Source organism: Falco punctatus (assembly GCF_963210335.1).
Source record: "Falco punctatus genome assembly, chromosome: 9".
Taxonomy (NCBI): domain Eukaryota; kingdom Metazoa; phylum Chordata; class Aves; order Falconiformes; family Falconidae; genus Falco; species Falco punctatus.
Window position 1 is genome coordinate 53,306,487 of NC_137589.1, and position 12,863 is coordinate 53,319,349.

The 12,863-nt window shown below is 63.6% G+C and overlaps 3 protein-coding genes across 6 annotated transcripts; all 3 read right to left on the reverse strand.

The window, feature by feature from the left end:
- Positions 1 to 1,840: 1,840 nt before the first annotated feature.
- Positions 1,841 to 2,425, reverse strand: LOC308069945 (folylpolyglutamate synthase, mitochondrial-like; the record flags this gene model as incomplete). Its single annotated transcript, XM_080403098.1, is given in 3 exon segments — positions 1,841 to 2,026; positions 2,029 to 2,252; positions 2,353 to 2,425. Coding segments are annotated over 3 exon segments (483 nt in total), but the record flags the coding sequence as incomplete, so codon positions are not given.
- LOC308069504 (cyclin-dependent kinase 9-like) lies at positions 2,353 to 9,022 on the reverse strand. Of its 3 annotated transcripts, none has more exons than XR_013930414.1 (8): positions 8,757 to 9,022; positions 8,181 to 8,292; positions 7,211 to 7,301; positions 5,129 to 5,295; positions 4,756 to 4,927; positions 4,531 to 4,679; positions 2,789 to 3,331; positions 2,353 to 2,419 (listed from the first exon to the last, which is right to left on the reverse strand). XR_013930414.1 is itself a non-coding variant. In XM_080401878.1 (7 exons), the coding sequence occupies exons 1-7, from the start codon at positions 8,846 to 8,848 to the stop codon at positions 2,969 to 2,971; spliced, it is 1,146 nt and encodes a 381-aa protein (XP_080258004.1). In that variant the 5' UTR covers positions 8,849 to 9,022; the 3' UTR covers positions 2,421 to 2,968. The 3 variants fall into 3 exon arrangements, 1 of the variants encoding a protein (XP_080258004.1); XR_013930415.1 differs by having other exon boundaries at positions 2,665 to 3,331; XM_080401878.1 differs by lacking the exon at positions 2,353 to 2,419 and having other exon boundaries at positions 2,421 to 3,331.
- Positions 9,023 to 9,171: 149 nt separating this feature from the next.
- On the reverse strand, positions 9,172 to 12,609 carry LOC308069516 (folylpolyglutamate synthase, mitochondrial-like; the record flags this gene model as incomplete). Of its 2 annotated transcripts, none has more annotated exons than XR_013930429.1 (2): positions 9,172 to 10,079; positions 10,164 to 12,609. XR_013930429.1 is itself a non-coding variant. In XM_080401897.1 (2 exons), the coding sequence occupies 2 exons, from the start codon at positions 10,316 to 10,318 to the stop codon at positions 9,818 to 9,820; spliced, it is 417 nt and encodes a 138-aa protein (XP_080258023.1). The 2 variants fall into 2 exon arrangements, 1 of the variants encoding a protein (XP_080258023.1); XM_080401897.1 differs by having other exon boundaries at positions 9,818 to 10,079; positions 10,164 to 10,318.
- Positions 12,610 to 12,863: the final 254 nt, after the last annotated feature.

The window sequence follows — 12,863 nt, forward strand, 5'->3', positions numbered from 1 at the left end:
GCGCTTCGCAGGGCGACCTTCGGGCACCGGCCGCCCCCGGCAGAAGGCACGGCGAGCGGCGGCGCCGGGACCCCTCCCGCCCACCCGGGAGCCCGCAGGCCGGTGCCTCGGGAAGGGGCCGCCGCTGCCCTCCCACGCCCGGTACGGCGGGACACCCCCGCGTGACCCCAACCCCCCGGCGCCAGCTCCCGCTCCCCGCCTGCCGCTAATCCGTGGAACCTTTGGACTCAATAGCAGTTGGGAAGGGAGGAACGGCGGCAGGTCCAGGCTGCTGAGGGCAAGCCCTGGAGGGCACAGTCCCTCACACCAGCCCTTTGCAGCCTCCTTCCCCCTCCCCAGGCTGCAGCAGGGTCCCCAGGACAGCATCGTTGCCTGCTTTGCCTGCTGAATGCAGCCACCACGGGGGATGGAGCATCTCCCCCCAGGGAAGGGGGGGAATCTAGGGGTCAGGCTCCTGCTGAGGGACTCTGCGGGGTCCCAGGAGCACCCCAAGAGTGGTGGGTACAAGGCAGGAGAACAGCACGGTGCTCTACACCTCCCCTTGCCAACAACTCCTAGAGGAGCAGAGGGAAGCAGTAGCGCATGCAGAGGGTGAGGTGCTGGGCAAAGGGGTCAGCTCTGGGGCACGTCCCCAGTGTGTCAATACGGGGCTGCAGCCCCCAGTGCTCTGGGGAACCAGCTGCTGTGCGAGGCCAGCCACCAGCACCAGCCTGCTCCTCCGGCAGTGCCGGAGCGCTGGCAGCAGCAGCTCAAGCCCGTGCCCGTCCTCCGACACGGCAGCAGCATCCTGCCCACCGCCGGCCGCCCCGAGCTCGGGTCCCCTCGGTGCTTCTCCCTCCGGCGCCGCGACGCGAGCCAGGTCCCACCTCCAAACTGCAGCCAGTTTCCAGCACGGTGCCGGCCTCGGAGAGCAGCAGCACCAACCGCAGCATCGGCAGCACCCAGAGCACCCCCTGCTCCACCAGCAGCGTGGCCTGACCCCCCCCAGCCCACCCGGTCCCCAACTGTCAGACTTGGGGACCCACCCCAGCCCCATTAAGCTGGGTTTTTGCCCCAAATCTCAGGCCGAGCCCGGAGGGGGCCTCCGTTACTCATTCAGCGAACGCTTTGGCCCCCCAAGGGCAGCCCACGCCGGGGGAGGGGGGCACCCTGCAACCCCCCTGGGGTCCCCTGCTGCTGGGTGCACCGGGGGGGCGGAGAGAGTACCTACGCCCAAAGCCTCCCCCAGGGCTCCCCCTCAAATGGGGGGGTGGGCAAAAGCGGGTGCCCCCAGGACACGACCCAGCACTTGGGGTGACCCCCTGCACCTCTCCTGGGTCCCCCCAAGAAGGCAGTGGGCACCACTAGGAGCAGCAAAATGTTTATTAAGGGGGGTGAGGCAGTGTGGGGCTGCTGGCTCCCCACGGGGTGATGGGCAGAAACCACACACACTCCCAGCTCCCCACCCAAGTTACAAACTATTAATAATAATAATAATAAAAAATCTCCCCCGTGTTAAATTAGTCCACACCTCGCTGTGGCTTGAGGCTCCCATCTACCGCCCCCTCAAAACTCCATCTACGCCCCTGGGCGCCTGGACCCTGGCACAGCCTGGGGCAGCCCCCCCAGAGGCCAGGGCCCCCCCAGCCAGTCCCACCAACGTGGGCTGGGGGCAGGGAGCAGCTCCCCCATGGCCAGTGTCCCCCCTGCGGGGGGCACAGCCAAAAGGCACTGGGGTGAAAAGGGATGAGCCGGGAAGGGTCTGGGGGTCCCACGTGCCCCCCCCAGCCACCTCCGAGCACCATCTGGGGCAGAACCGGCGCTTCAAGTAAAAAGAGGTGCAAAGCCCTGCGCACCCCCGTTACTGGGAGAGCGCGGGGTCCAGCAGCCGAAGGACCCCCCCCACCAAGTGCAGGCTGCCGGTGACCAGGACGTGGATGGCGGCCGCCTCCCGCAGCAGCACAGCCCCTCTGCTGGCGGCGGGGTGGGGGTGAGCCCCCATGGCGGTGGGCGCTGCCAGCCAAGGGTCCCGGCCCTGTGCCACCCACCCCTCAGTGCCTGGGCCAGGCAGGGGAACACGAGGGCTGGGGAATTGAGGGGTCTCGCGGCTGGGGGGACCAGGAGCAGGGGTTCTCGGGCAGGGGCTGGCTGCAGGGGGGCTGGGAGCCAGGGGTCCTGCCCCTCCTTTTCCTCCAGTAGCCGGGTCCACCTCCGCTGGTTCTCCAGGCAGCGGGTCAGGGAGCTCTCCAGGGTCACGCTGAAGTTTTGCTGGTCTGGGAGAGACGGGGATGGGGGCCAGGGATTAGGGGGAGCCAGGGAGGGGTTGGGGATGAGGGGCGGGGCCAGGGAAGACCCCAGCTCCCCGGCACTCACCTGCATTGCTGGCCACGGGCACCTCCGTGAAGTTGGGGCAGAAGACAGCGTAGTCAAAGTGGCAGGGCTGTGGGGAGAGGAGGGGGGGTCAGCACTGGGGGAGCCCTCAGGACCCACCCATGGGATCGCCACCAGGACCAGTCCCACACTGGCAGGGTCACGGGGGGTTGGTCCAGGCAGGGGGTCATCTGATGGCCCCCCCTGCACCCAGCGCTGCAAGACCCTCGGGGGGGGCACAGAGGTGGGATACACCCAGGGACAGCAGGGTGGACAGGCTGCACAGCATCAGCTCCTCCTCACGGCTCCCCTCACCTGCAGCCACTGAACGTGGCCGGTTCAGGCCACGGTTGAGGCCACGTGCTGAACCGGCGCCCGGCAGGTGCGGGAGCTCTGTAACAAAGCTGTAGGGAAACAGCTGCAGGCTTGCAGGTATCACCTTCTGTAGCAGCTCCGTGGTGGCTGAGCTGCCGCACGAGATCTCAGAGCCGAGTTAAAGCCAGCAGGCGCTTCGCCTTGAAGAAAGTCCTTTCCCAGACAGAAAGACCTTGCCAGGACATCCCCGCTGAATGCAGCCTGCGGAGTAGCCCAGCTGGGACCCCGCTGGGGAAGCCCCCACTCAAAACACTCGGTCGAATACAGCCTGGTTGGTGGCGGCCGGGTTCCTGCCCTGGAACGGCTGCTGGGGCATGTGCCCACCCCTCCTGTGCGGTGGGGCCAGGTACTCGAACATGGACTGGTTGAGGGTGGACAGCATGTTTTTGAGGTCCGAGGGCATGGGGTCGGACCAGAAGAAGTCGTGGTTCAGGGCATCATCGCTGTCGATCCGCTGGGCGGGATCCAGCACCAGCAGCTTGTCGATGAGGTCGAGTGCGTAGGGGTCTCCGACGTAGGCTTTCAGGCAATCCTTCACCTTGCGCTTCTGACCCTTGGGAAGATCCAGCTTCTGGTACAGCTCGTATTTACCCACATTTGGCCAAGCCTGGGAAGGGGCAGGAAAGCAGGGTTGGGAGGAAATAGTTACAGAGAGGACAAGCCATTTTTGATGCGAACACCCTCAGGCAAAGTCGGGTGAGGTCTGCAGGGAGAACAATACTATTTTATAACCTCCAAACTGGCAGACCTTGTTCCCACAGCATGAAGGAGGCCCTAAAGGGTACGCTAAAGCCTGGAGACACGTGGGCAAGTCGGGACGGAGGCCTGCTGCAATGGAAACAGCTTGCAGGATGCTCCAGGATTTCTGGTTCTCCCACGAAAGAGCTACAAGAGAGCGAGGCTCATGCCAGCTACAGCATCCAGAAAGGTAAAGCCACAAACCCGATTGCTAAGTAACAACCAGGATGTCTGTGGCTCCTTTTATCCTTAGGAAGCAAAGCCTGCTGCAGTCACCAGCACTTACCTCAACCCTGATCTGAGAGACCACACCAGGTATTTACATACAAGAGAAAACCCCTTCAATGTACGTACATAACGCATGCAGGACAGGCATCAGGCCTCTGCAGCTGCCTGCACAACACAAGCCCTAGATCACAGCCCCGGCCAAGAGATCCCCCAGCTCAATCCCCCACAAGAGGGCAGGACAAGCCGCCATTAAATAAGGAGCTGAGAAAGAGCTAAATGCTCCCACCAGAACCGAGCCGATGCCACGAGTGACAAGACAGAACTGAAGAGGCTTTTCAAGGTGACCAGTTCAAAGCACCAGAGGCAAACCTCTCAACACAAAACAAACAAAAAAACCCCAAACCCACCCTTCTTTAAGCAGAAATCCAAAGGGTGTTTCTCTGTGAGACAACCCCCAAACACAGGCTAGAACAGATTCCTACGTGCAATGTTCTGTTCTTTCACAGCTGGAGCAGCCAGCATCGTCTCTGTGCTCAAATACAAGGACACAAGCCACCCCTGCCGAAGGGGGTCTGGGAGGCAGGTTCACCCTTTTCTCCTCAGGAGGTTAACATGAGCGATGGGACAGCTGTAGTCTACACAGAGTAGCAAGGCAAGCGCAGTGCCCCACCGTGCACGTGGCTGCCGGGAGGCAAGCAGAGTTTGCCAGAGCTTCCCCAGCCTCCCTGCCAGCAGCGGGCATGGGAAGAGGCCCAGGAACGGCCGATCCCAGAACCTGCCCACACCACCGCCTCTCGCCTCCCTCCGCTCTCTGCAGCTCGCTCACGCTCACGCCCTCACCTCCGGTGTGATGGATCCGCAGAGCTGGCTGATGAGGGTGAGCTGGTGCTGCTCTGTGTTCCCTTGCATGATGGGGCTGCGGGTCCACATCTCTGCCATGATGCACCCTGCACCCCAGAGGTCAATGGGGGGACCATAGTCCCGCTCCCCTAAACAGAGATGTCGCGTTAGTCACCCAGGGGAATGAGAAGGACAGAGAAGCCGGCAGAGCCCATCACCTCCTACCTAGGAGCAGCTCTGGCGGCCGGTACCACAGAGTCACCACCCGGTTGGTGTAGCGGTTTGGCTGGCTGTTCTTAGCCAGGCTGAAAGCTCGAGCCAGCCCAAAGTCTGCAAGCTTCAGCACTCCGTCCCGCGTGATCAGGACATTTGCAGCTTTCAGGTCTCGATGCAAGATCTGTACAAGGACAGACGCCAAAAGGTTCAGCCGTTCAGGTACCCTCCCTGGGCGCCTGGTGCCAGCACCTCCTTGGTGCCAGCAGCTCCAGAGGTGGAGGACAAGCAAGGACTTCCCTCCAGCCTGTGCTAAGACACCCACTCCTTGGAAAGCCACAGAAAGCAGGGTGACCTCAGAGCACAGCACAGCTCTGGCCGGTACCTTGTTCCTGTGGATGTAGTAAAGGCCGTTCAACAGCATCTGCATCACTTTCTTGATCTCTGAGAGCGTGAACTTGACACGGGCATTGCTGAGAAGGCCAGCCAGGTCATGCTCGCAGAAGTCAAACACAAGGTAGATGCTGCCCTTGCAGCGGTTGTATGGAGAGGCTATGGGAGAAGCAAGGAGGGACCGTCAGGGAGGGACCCTTAACCCCAGCACAGCTCCTCCTGGCCTCCGGCCACCCTGCTGCTCATACATACAGCGCTCACTAGACAAAACCTCAGGGCACAGGCACACACAGAACCAGAAACAGCCTGCAGGCCCCAAGACCCACAACTAGCAACAGAAGAACAGAGGATGAGGATCAGAGTCGTGAACGTGATCAGACAGGCAAGGCAAGGGCACGAAAATCTTTGAAAGCTTCGTTTTGTATTGCTCTGTGCGCGTAACGGCTGTGGGGTTTCCTCCCTGCAAGCCACGGCTGGTAGGTGCACATACCACTAGCTGCCAGCCAAGCACTACCACCGATCGCGTCAGTGATAACGGAGACGCCCGCTAAGACAGCCCCAGCAAAAATGCAGAAACGGAGAAAAATCTGTCTAACATCGTATTAGAAAGCGGGGGTTTCTGCAGCCTCAAACATCATCTGTGAAAATGGGCTGCTCTGGATCAAAGCGATTTCAAACTCCAACTCCAACTGCAATTTAAAGTCACTAACAGGAAGCCTCAAATGAAGCAGTCTATTTCAACCTTGTTCCTAGAGCACACATGCAAAACTGTAAAAAGAAAGCTGATTTTCATCAGCTGTAATCGGCAAAACTTGCCGATCGATCAGCAGCTCCTACTGGACAATGACAGCCAAGCTCAGCCCTCACAGAAACGCACCACTCTGCCAGCCAGCAGGGTGCCTGCTGTACCAGCTTTGCAATTCCTTACACACATATGGCCCCTACCACACCTTTCCCACCTAAAAAGAGAGGCGCTTAAAAGTTTGAGAACAGCACATGCAATATTTCTGCTTTACTGGAAACTGAGGTCAAAGTAGATCTGGGTGAAAACTGGAATTCAAACAAAACACAAACGACCGACACGGCTACAAAAATAGTTACCTTGGGTACACCAGCCATGCAACCATCACAACTTGTTTAATCGCACAGTGAATTCAAAATTAACTTGTCAGTGTTTCTACTCATACCTGTTCGGAGGACTATAATCTACGTGCTGTAGAGGACTAGAGCAACTTCAAGCTCCTGGTCCCGGGCCAAACACTTCTACCAGTTCAGTGAACTTTTAAAAACACACCAGCACCAGATACCTGCCACTTTCATTTTTATTTCACGGAAGCGACTGAATATAGAGAATGGCAGGCTTGAACATCAGCTGTCACTTTCAAAAGTATTTTTTACAATACAAATCCACAGAAGAGAATGACGTATAAAAGCTACCAAGTGCTTTAAAGCAACTTGACTGGAAACGGAGCCAGGCCAAGCGCACTGAGCGTGCCAGTCACGCAGCAGGGGCACACCACGTGAGGTAGAAGCGAGGAGGTGGAAGAGCAGCTCAGGGCCACCCCGAGTGGAGTCCCAGCTCTCACAGCACGAGCACTCGCTGCCATCCACAGAAAGCCAAGCAAGTCTCCAGCTGGAGCTGTATCATCAGCACAGAGCTGCCACAAACCATCGCAAGCCAACTGAGAGGGACAGCTAGAGGTCCTGACAGGAGGGAACTGGCTGTGCACAGCTCCGGGCTCAAAACCCTCTGCTTCAAAGCCTCTCCAGTGTGGGTTTATCTCAAGCCTCTCAGGACTTTTCCAATACGGGCAGCATTCATTGCCACAGCACACCCATATCCCAGCAGCACTGACCACAGCTTTTTCCAGCCAAGGTGCAGCAAACCCCGAACTCTGTAAGAAACTGTTTTCCAAGAGGAGTGCACCATCACCCCTCGCATCACAGGCGGGGACAGAGGCCTATGCCCAGCTAGAGGACCCCACGCCCAGCACAAAACACCAGCCCGCTCAGCAGAGAAGGAGGGCTGAAAAAAAAGCTGGCAGCCAGCCCGAGAGAGAGCCCCGCAAGCTACCTTTGGTCCTGCAGATTTCTATGAGGTTCACCACGTTCTCATGTCTGAGCAGCTGGAGGATTTTAATCTCTCGCAAGGCTGTGATGGGGAACTGGAAAGGCGAAAGAAAGGACGGGGATTAGGGGTGCGTGAGACCAGGCCACCCCTGCCTAGAGAACAGGAGACACGTGACCGTGGCAGCTCGGCAGGGGACCTGCTTGAGCAGCACTGTCACAGGTCACTGAAGGCCGATCAGAGCTTTAAAATAAAACACCCACACCGGTACTGTGCACATTTATTTAGCATCAGGGCACCACTGCGGAGGGACGTTCCTTCACAGGAGAGTGGTTGTGTGGTGCTGAGGCAGGCATGCAGGCACCCCTCCCTCCTCTCCTCATCTTCCACATTTGTAAGGGCACACGGTACGGCCTGGCCCAAGCTGCAGAGCAGCCTCCCCAGCTACTGCCTGCGCTGTTTAAGCTGTTACCTCTCTCCCCAGCTTCTCCCATCTCTTGCACACCCCTGAGCACGTGCCCCTCACACACTACCCGGCTCCTCCACAAACAACAGCCAGCGGGGAGCCCTGCGCCTGGCGGGGGATGACAGGCTTTTGCACGGGAGGAGGAACGCGTGGGCAGCGCCACCTCCCAGCAGCTGTCCCATGCAGCCCAGTGACCTCACAGGGACTGCACCACACTGCTGCCTTTGCAGCCAGAAAGGTGACAACAAGCCGTAGGCCCTGGCAAAGCCACAAGGCCCAACGTTATCACAGTATCAGCAGGAGAGGAAAAAGGCCACAGGGCTGGGGTCCTGTCCACACCCTTACAGGTTCAGGATACAGCGTATTAGAGCTGCAAATATTGTGAAACACATTTACTCTGTGAAAGCACATCTATGCCGTCCCAAACATTAGCCTTCAACGACAAAGGGCCACCCCGCACCCCGCACCCCGGCCTTCCCAAACACAGCCCAGCCACGTTCCGGCACTTACCCCCTTCCTCTGCCATGCTGCTGCAGTTACCCCCTCCTTCTCATTCTCCATCAACACTTTTTTCAGTGCTACTCTCTTGCCTGTCTGCCGGTGTCTGGCTTTGAAAACTTCCCTGTAAAACCAGAATGAAACCACTGAGCAGCGCAAGGCAGAAGGGACGCAGCCAGGTGCTCCTGACCGGGAACACCAGCAAACAAGACACAAAGACGAGACAACCGCTCTGTGCTGAGCCGCCATCCGACCCAGCCACATCCCGTTCGGACCAAAGGCCCTCAGCAGCGGCCGAGCCGAGCCAGCCCAGGAGCCCCCCAAGGATTTTGGCCGAAACTGCACGTTTTGGGCAAAGGTGCAGGACCCCGCCCCGCCCGTCTCCAGAGGGAACTCTGCTCTGCCGGAGCGGGGCGCCGGGCCGGGGAAAGGAGGGCTGAGGGGCCAGGCCGGCCCCCGCGGCCGGAGCGCTGGCCGAGGAAGGGAGACCCAAGCGGGCGGCGCCCGGGCCTGGGGCGGGCGGGCCGCGGGGCCCAGGGGGCCGGCCCCGAGCAGCAGGCCCGACGGCGGGGCGGGCCGGGCACTCACCCGAAGGTTCCCTGCCCGATCTTGGCGAGCTTCTCGTACTTAGAGACCTCATCGCAGAAGGGACACTCCGCCATGTCGTACCGCTTGGCCATGGCTGCCGCGGCCGTCGCTACAGCACCGCGTTCTGCCCCTCCCGCGCGCGTCACAGCCCCTTCCGCAGCAACGCGGCTCCCTCGGGGCTCCTGGGCGGGCGGAGCTTGCCGCCGCCAGCCCCGCCCCCGCCAGCCCCGCCCCGCCGCCAGCCCCGCCCCCGCCAGCCCCGCCCCGCCGCCAGCCCCGCCCCGCAGCCAGCTCCGCCCCCGCCAGCCCCGCCCCGCAGCCAGCCCCGCCCCGCAGCCAGCTCCGCCCCCGCCAGCCCCGCCCCGCAGCCAGCCCCGCCCCCGCCAGCTCCGCCCCACCGCCAGCCCCGCCCCCGCCGCACCGCCCGGGGCACCCACCGCCCCTGGTGCTGGTGGCCCTAAAGCACGTCACCGTGGCACCGTGTCTCCTGCGTGCTGAAACCCGCCAGGGTTTCCACAGCCTTTCTGCTCCCTGGCTCCTGCACCCAGGGGCTGTGGCGAGGGGACCCCACAGCCAGGGCAGGACACGGGGCCCGGGGGGCACAGACGTGCCCGGTGGGGGCTGCCGTCCCCCCGGCGATGCCTGCGTCAGGGTGCAACGCGAGCATCTTGGCGTGGGGGTGTCTGAAACTGGTCCCCAAGGCGGGGGGCACGGGGGGGCCAAGGCCAGAGCAGCAGCGGAGATGGCTGCTGGCATCCCGGCCACGGCAGCCACCAGGTGCTGCCTGGGAATGGGGGACAGCACAGACACTGCAGCCTGCCAGGCCCAGGCCACCTGGGCCTGCGTGAAGACACTCCTGCCTCCAGGGCACCCCAAGGTCCCCCAGCATGAGGCAACAGCCAGCGGCAGGGGGCTCCTGCTGCCAGTCATGCCGTCCGGCTGTCACCCCACCCACGGGGCCGTGAGGGCAGCGGCTGAGCCCCAGATGTGCCTGGTGCTCCCTTGTCTGCAGGGCTGGCGCCGTCCTCTAAGGCTGGCACCCTGCTCGAGAGATGGCACCCTCACCCACAGGGCTGGCACCCACGTTCAGGGCTGGCACCCTCCTCTAGGGCTGGCACCCAGGGGGGGTTGGGTGTCAACATCTGCTGGGCATCCCCAACCAGCACTGGGGCGTCCTCGAGGGAGGGAGCACCCCCCGCCAGCCCCACCTTGGTCTCCTCCAGGCGCCTGTAAACGAGCCAGAAGTACTTGCTGAACTGCTCCTTGCTGATGGGCTGCCCATCGATGCGGATCCGCTCACGCACCTGCACCAGGTGAGGGGAGCTGGGGGGGCAGAGCAGGAGAGGGGGGCACAGTCGGGCACAGTGCCACCAGCCCCCCCAAACCCTCCTGACCCCCCACACTCACCTGTAAAAGCCCGTCTTCAGCCCGTAGTTGCGGAGGATGCACTCAGCGAAGGCGCACACTGAGCCCTGGGGAGACAGCAGCGTTAACCCCCCCGTGCTGGGGCAAACGGAGCCAGAGAGGCTGGAGGCCCCCCCTTGCCCCCCAGCACTGCCCATCTGCCTCACCTTGCCCTTCGTCCCCGTGACATGGATGACGTTCAGTCGATCCAGGTCCTCGACCTGCCAGAGGTCAACCACCCGAGAAGACCCCCAGGAGGCAGCCAGCACCGAGCATGGTGGCACCGCTGCTGGGACGGGGGGGATGGGGTGGGGTGGGGGGGGTGATGGGGGGACCCGCTCCTCACCTTCATCCCGGTCCGCTCCAAAAAGCCCTGCATGGCTTCCAGCTGGGCCTGGGGGTCGCTGCGCTCCCGCTTCGCCTGCTCCAGGTCGCTGGCATTGGTCTGCAGGGTGTTGAGGGTCCGGATGGTGTCCTGGAAAGATCCCTGGGGGCGGTCAGGATGGCGCCCATCACCACAGCCTCGGGGCTGGGCCCACCGCCACAGCCCCAGGGGCCAGCCCAGCCCAGCCCGATCCACCCCATCGGGTTTGGCTCCTGCAGCCGTGCCCGCTGGCTGCCGCCGTGGCCCCGCGGTGACACGCTGGCAGTGCCAGCACCTGTTTGGGGGACGCCGCGCGGACGGGCTCCTTCTGGGCAAGGGGAGCCACCCCTCCACCGCTGCCCCTTGGCCCCGCGGGGGGGCACAGGGCAGCCCAGCACCCGGCACCCACCCCTGCCCGGCGGGACAAGGCCACCCATGGGTGCGAGCGGGCGGCGCTCCAGTGCCAGCATGCCTGCCCGCCGGCTCGAACCGGGGCCGCAACCGCAGCCGCGGAGCTGCACCTGCACGGTGCATCTGGCACAGCCGCTGCGCGGCACGGCCGCTGCCGGGGGCCACCGAGCCCCCCGGGCCCGCACGCTTGGCCCTGCCGCAGTGGGACCTGGCGTGGGACAAGCCAGTGGCCCCGGTGCGGGGACCCCCCGAGCAGCCGGACCCCACGCAGGCAGCAGAGCGGCACCGGTGGCGCATCCTGCCCTGGTGAGCGTGGGGCAGCTCCGGGGCTTCCGCACCGCCCCCGGCCCCGGGACCGCCGGCGCCCCCGCGGCGCCCGGCAGCCGCACGGGCTCGGGATGCCCGAGGCCCCGCCCGGGACGCGGCGCGGCTGCTGGCCGCGCTCCCGGGGCTGCCGCGGCGGACGGCGCTTCGCAGGGCGACCTTCGGGCACCGGCCGCCCCCGGCAGAAGGCACGGCGAGCGGCGGCGCCGGGACCCCTCCCGCCCACCCGGGAGCCCGCAGGCCGGTGCCTCGGGAAGGGGCCGCCGCTGCCCTCCCACGCCCGGTACGGCGGGACACCCCCGCGTGACCCCAACCCCCCGGCGCCAGCTCCCGCTCCCCGCCTGCCGCTAATCCGTGGAACCTTTGGACTCAATAGCAGTTGGGAAGGGAGGAACGGCGGCAGGTCCAGGCTGCTGAGGGCAAGCCCTGGAGGGCACAGTCCCTCACACCAGCCCTTTGCAGCCTCCTTCCCCCTCCCCAGGCTGCAGCAGGGTCCCCAGGACAGCATCGTTGCCTGCTTTGCCTGCTGAATGCAGCCACCACGGGGGATGGAGCATCTCCCCCCAGGGAAGGGGGGGAATCTAGGGGTCAGGCTCCTGCTGAGGGACTCTGCGGGGTCCCAGGAGCACCCCAAGAGTGGTGGGTACAAGGCAGGAGAACAGCACGGTGCTCTACACCTCCCCTTGCCAACAACTCCTAGAGGAGCAGAGGGAAGCAGTAGCGCATGCAGAGGGTGAGGTGCTGGGCAAAGGGGTCAGCTCTGGGGCACGTCCCCAGTGTGTCAATACGGGGCTGCAGCCCCCAGTGCTCTGGGGAACCAGCTGCTGTGCGAGGCCAGCCACCAGCACCAGCCTGCTCCTCCGGCAGTGCCGGAGCGCTGGCAGCAGCAGCTCAAGCCCGTGCCCGTCCTCCGACACGGCAGCAGCATCCTGCCCACCGCCGGCCGCCCCGAGCTCGGGTCCCCTCGGTGCTTCTCCCTCCGGCGCCGCGACGCGAGCCAGGTCCCACCTCCAAACTGCAGCCAGTTTCCAGCACGGTGCCGGCCTCGGAGAGCAGCAGCACCAACCGCAGCATCGGCAGCACCCAGAGCACCCCCTGCTCCACCAGCAGCGTGGCCTGACCCCCCCCAGCCCACCCGGTCCCCAACTGTCAGACTTGGGGACCCACCCCAGCCCCATTAAGCTGGGTTTTTGCCCCAAATCTCAGGCCGAGCCCGGAGGGGGCCTCCGTTACTCATTCAGCGAACGCTTTGGCCCCCCAAGGGCAGCCCACGCCGGGGGAGGGGGGCACCCTGCAACCCCCCTGGGGTCCCCTGCTGCTGGGTGCACCAGGGGGGCAGAGAGAGTACCTACGCCCAAAGCCTCCCCCAGGGCTCCCCCTCAAATGGGGGGGTGGGCAAAAGCGGGTGCCCCCAGGACACGACCCAGCACTTGGGGTGACCCCCTGCACCTCTCCTGGGTCCCCCCAAGAAGGCAGTGGGCACCACTAGGAGCAGCAAAATGTTTATTAAGGGGGGGTGAGGCAGTGTGGGGCTGCTGGCTCCCCACGGGGTGATGGGCAGAAACCACACACACTCCCAGCTCCCCACCCAAGTTACAAACTAT

Excerpts from the sequence above, each read along its gene's own strand:
- LOC308069504 (XM_080401878.1), bottom strand. The coding sequence starts at position 8,848 with ATGGCCAAGCGGTACGACATGGCGGAGTGTCCCTTCTGCGATGAGGTC. Across the intron at positions 5,296-7,210 it reads AGAAATCTGCAGGACCAAAG|CCTCTCCATACAACCGCTGC; the intron begins GTAGCTTGCGGG and ends CTTCTCCCATAG. Across the intron at positions 4,680-4,755 it reads GCCGCCAGAGCTGCTCCTAG|GGGAGCGGGACTATGGTCCC; the intron begins GTAGGAGGTGAT and ends ATCTCTGTTTAG.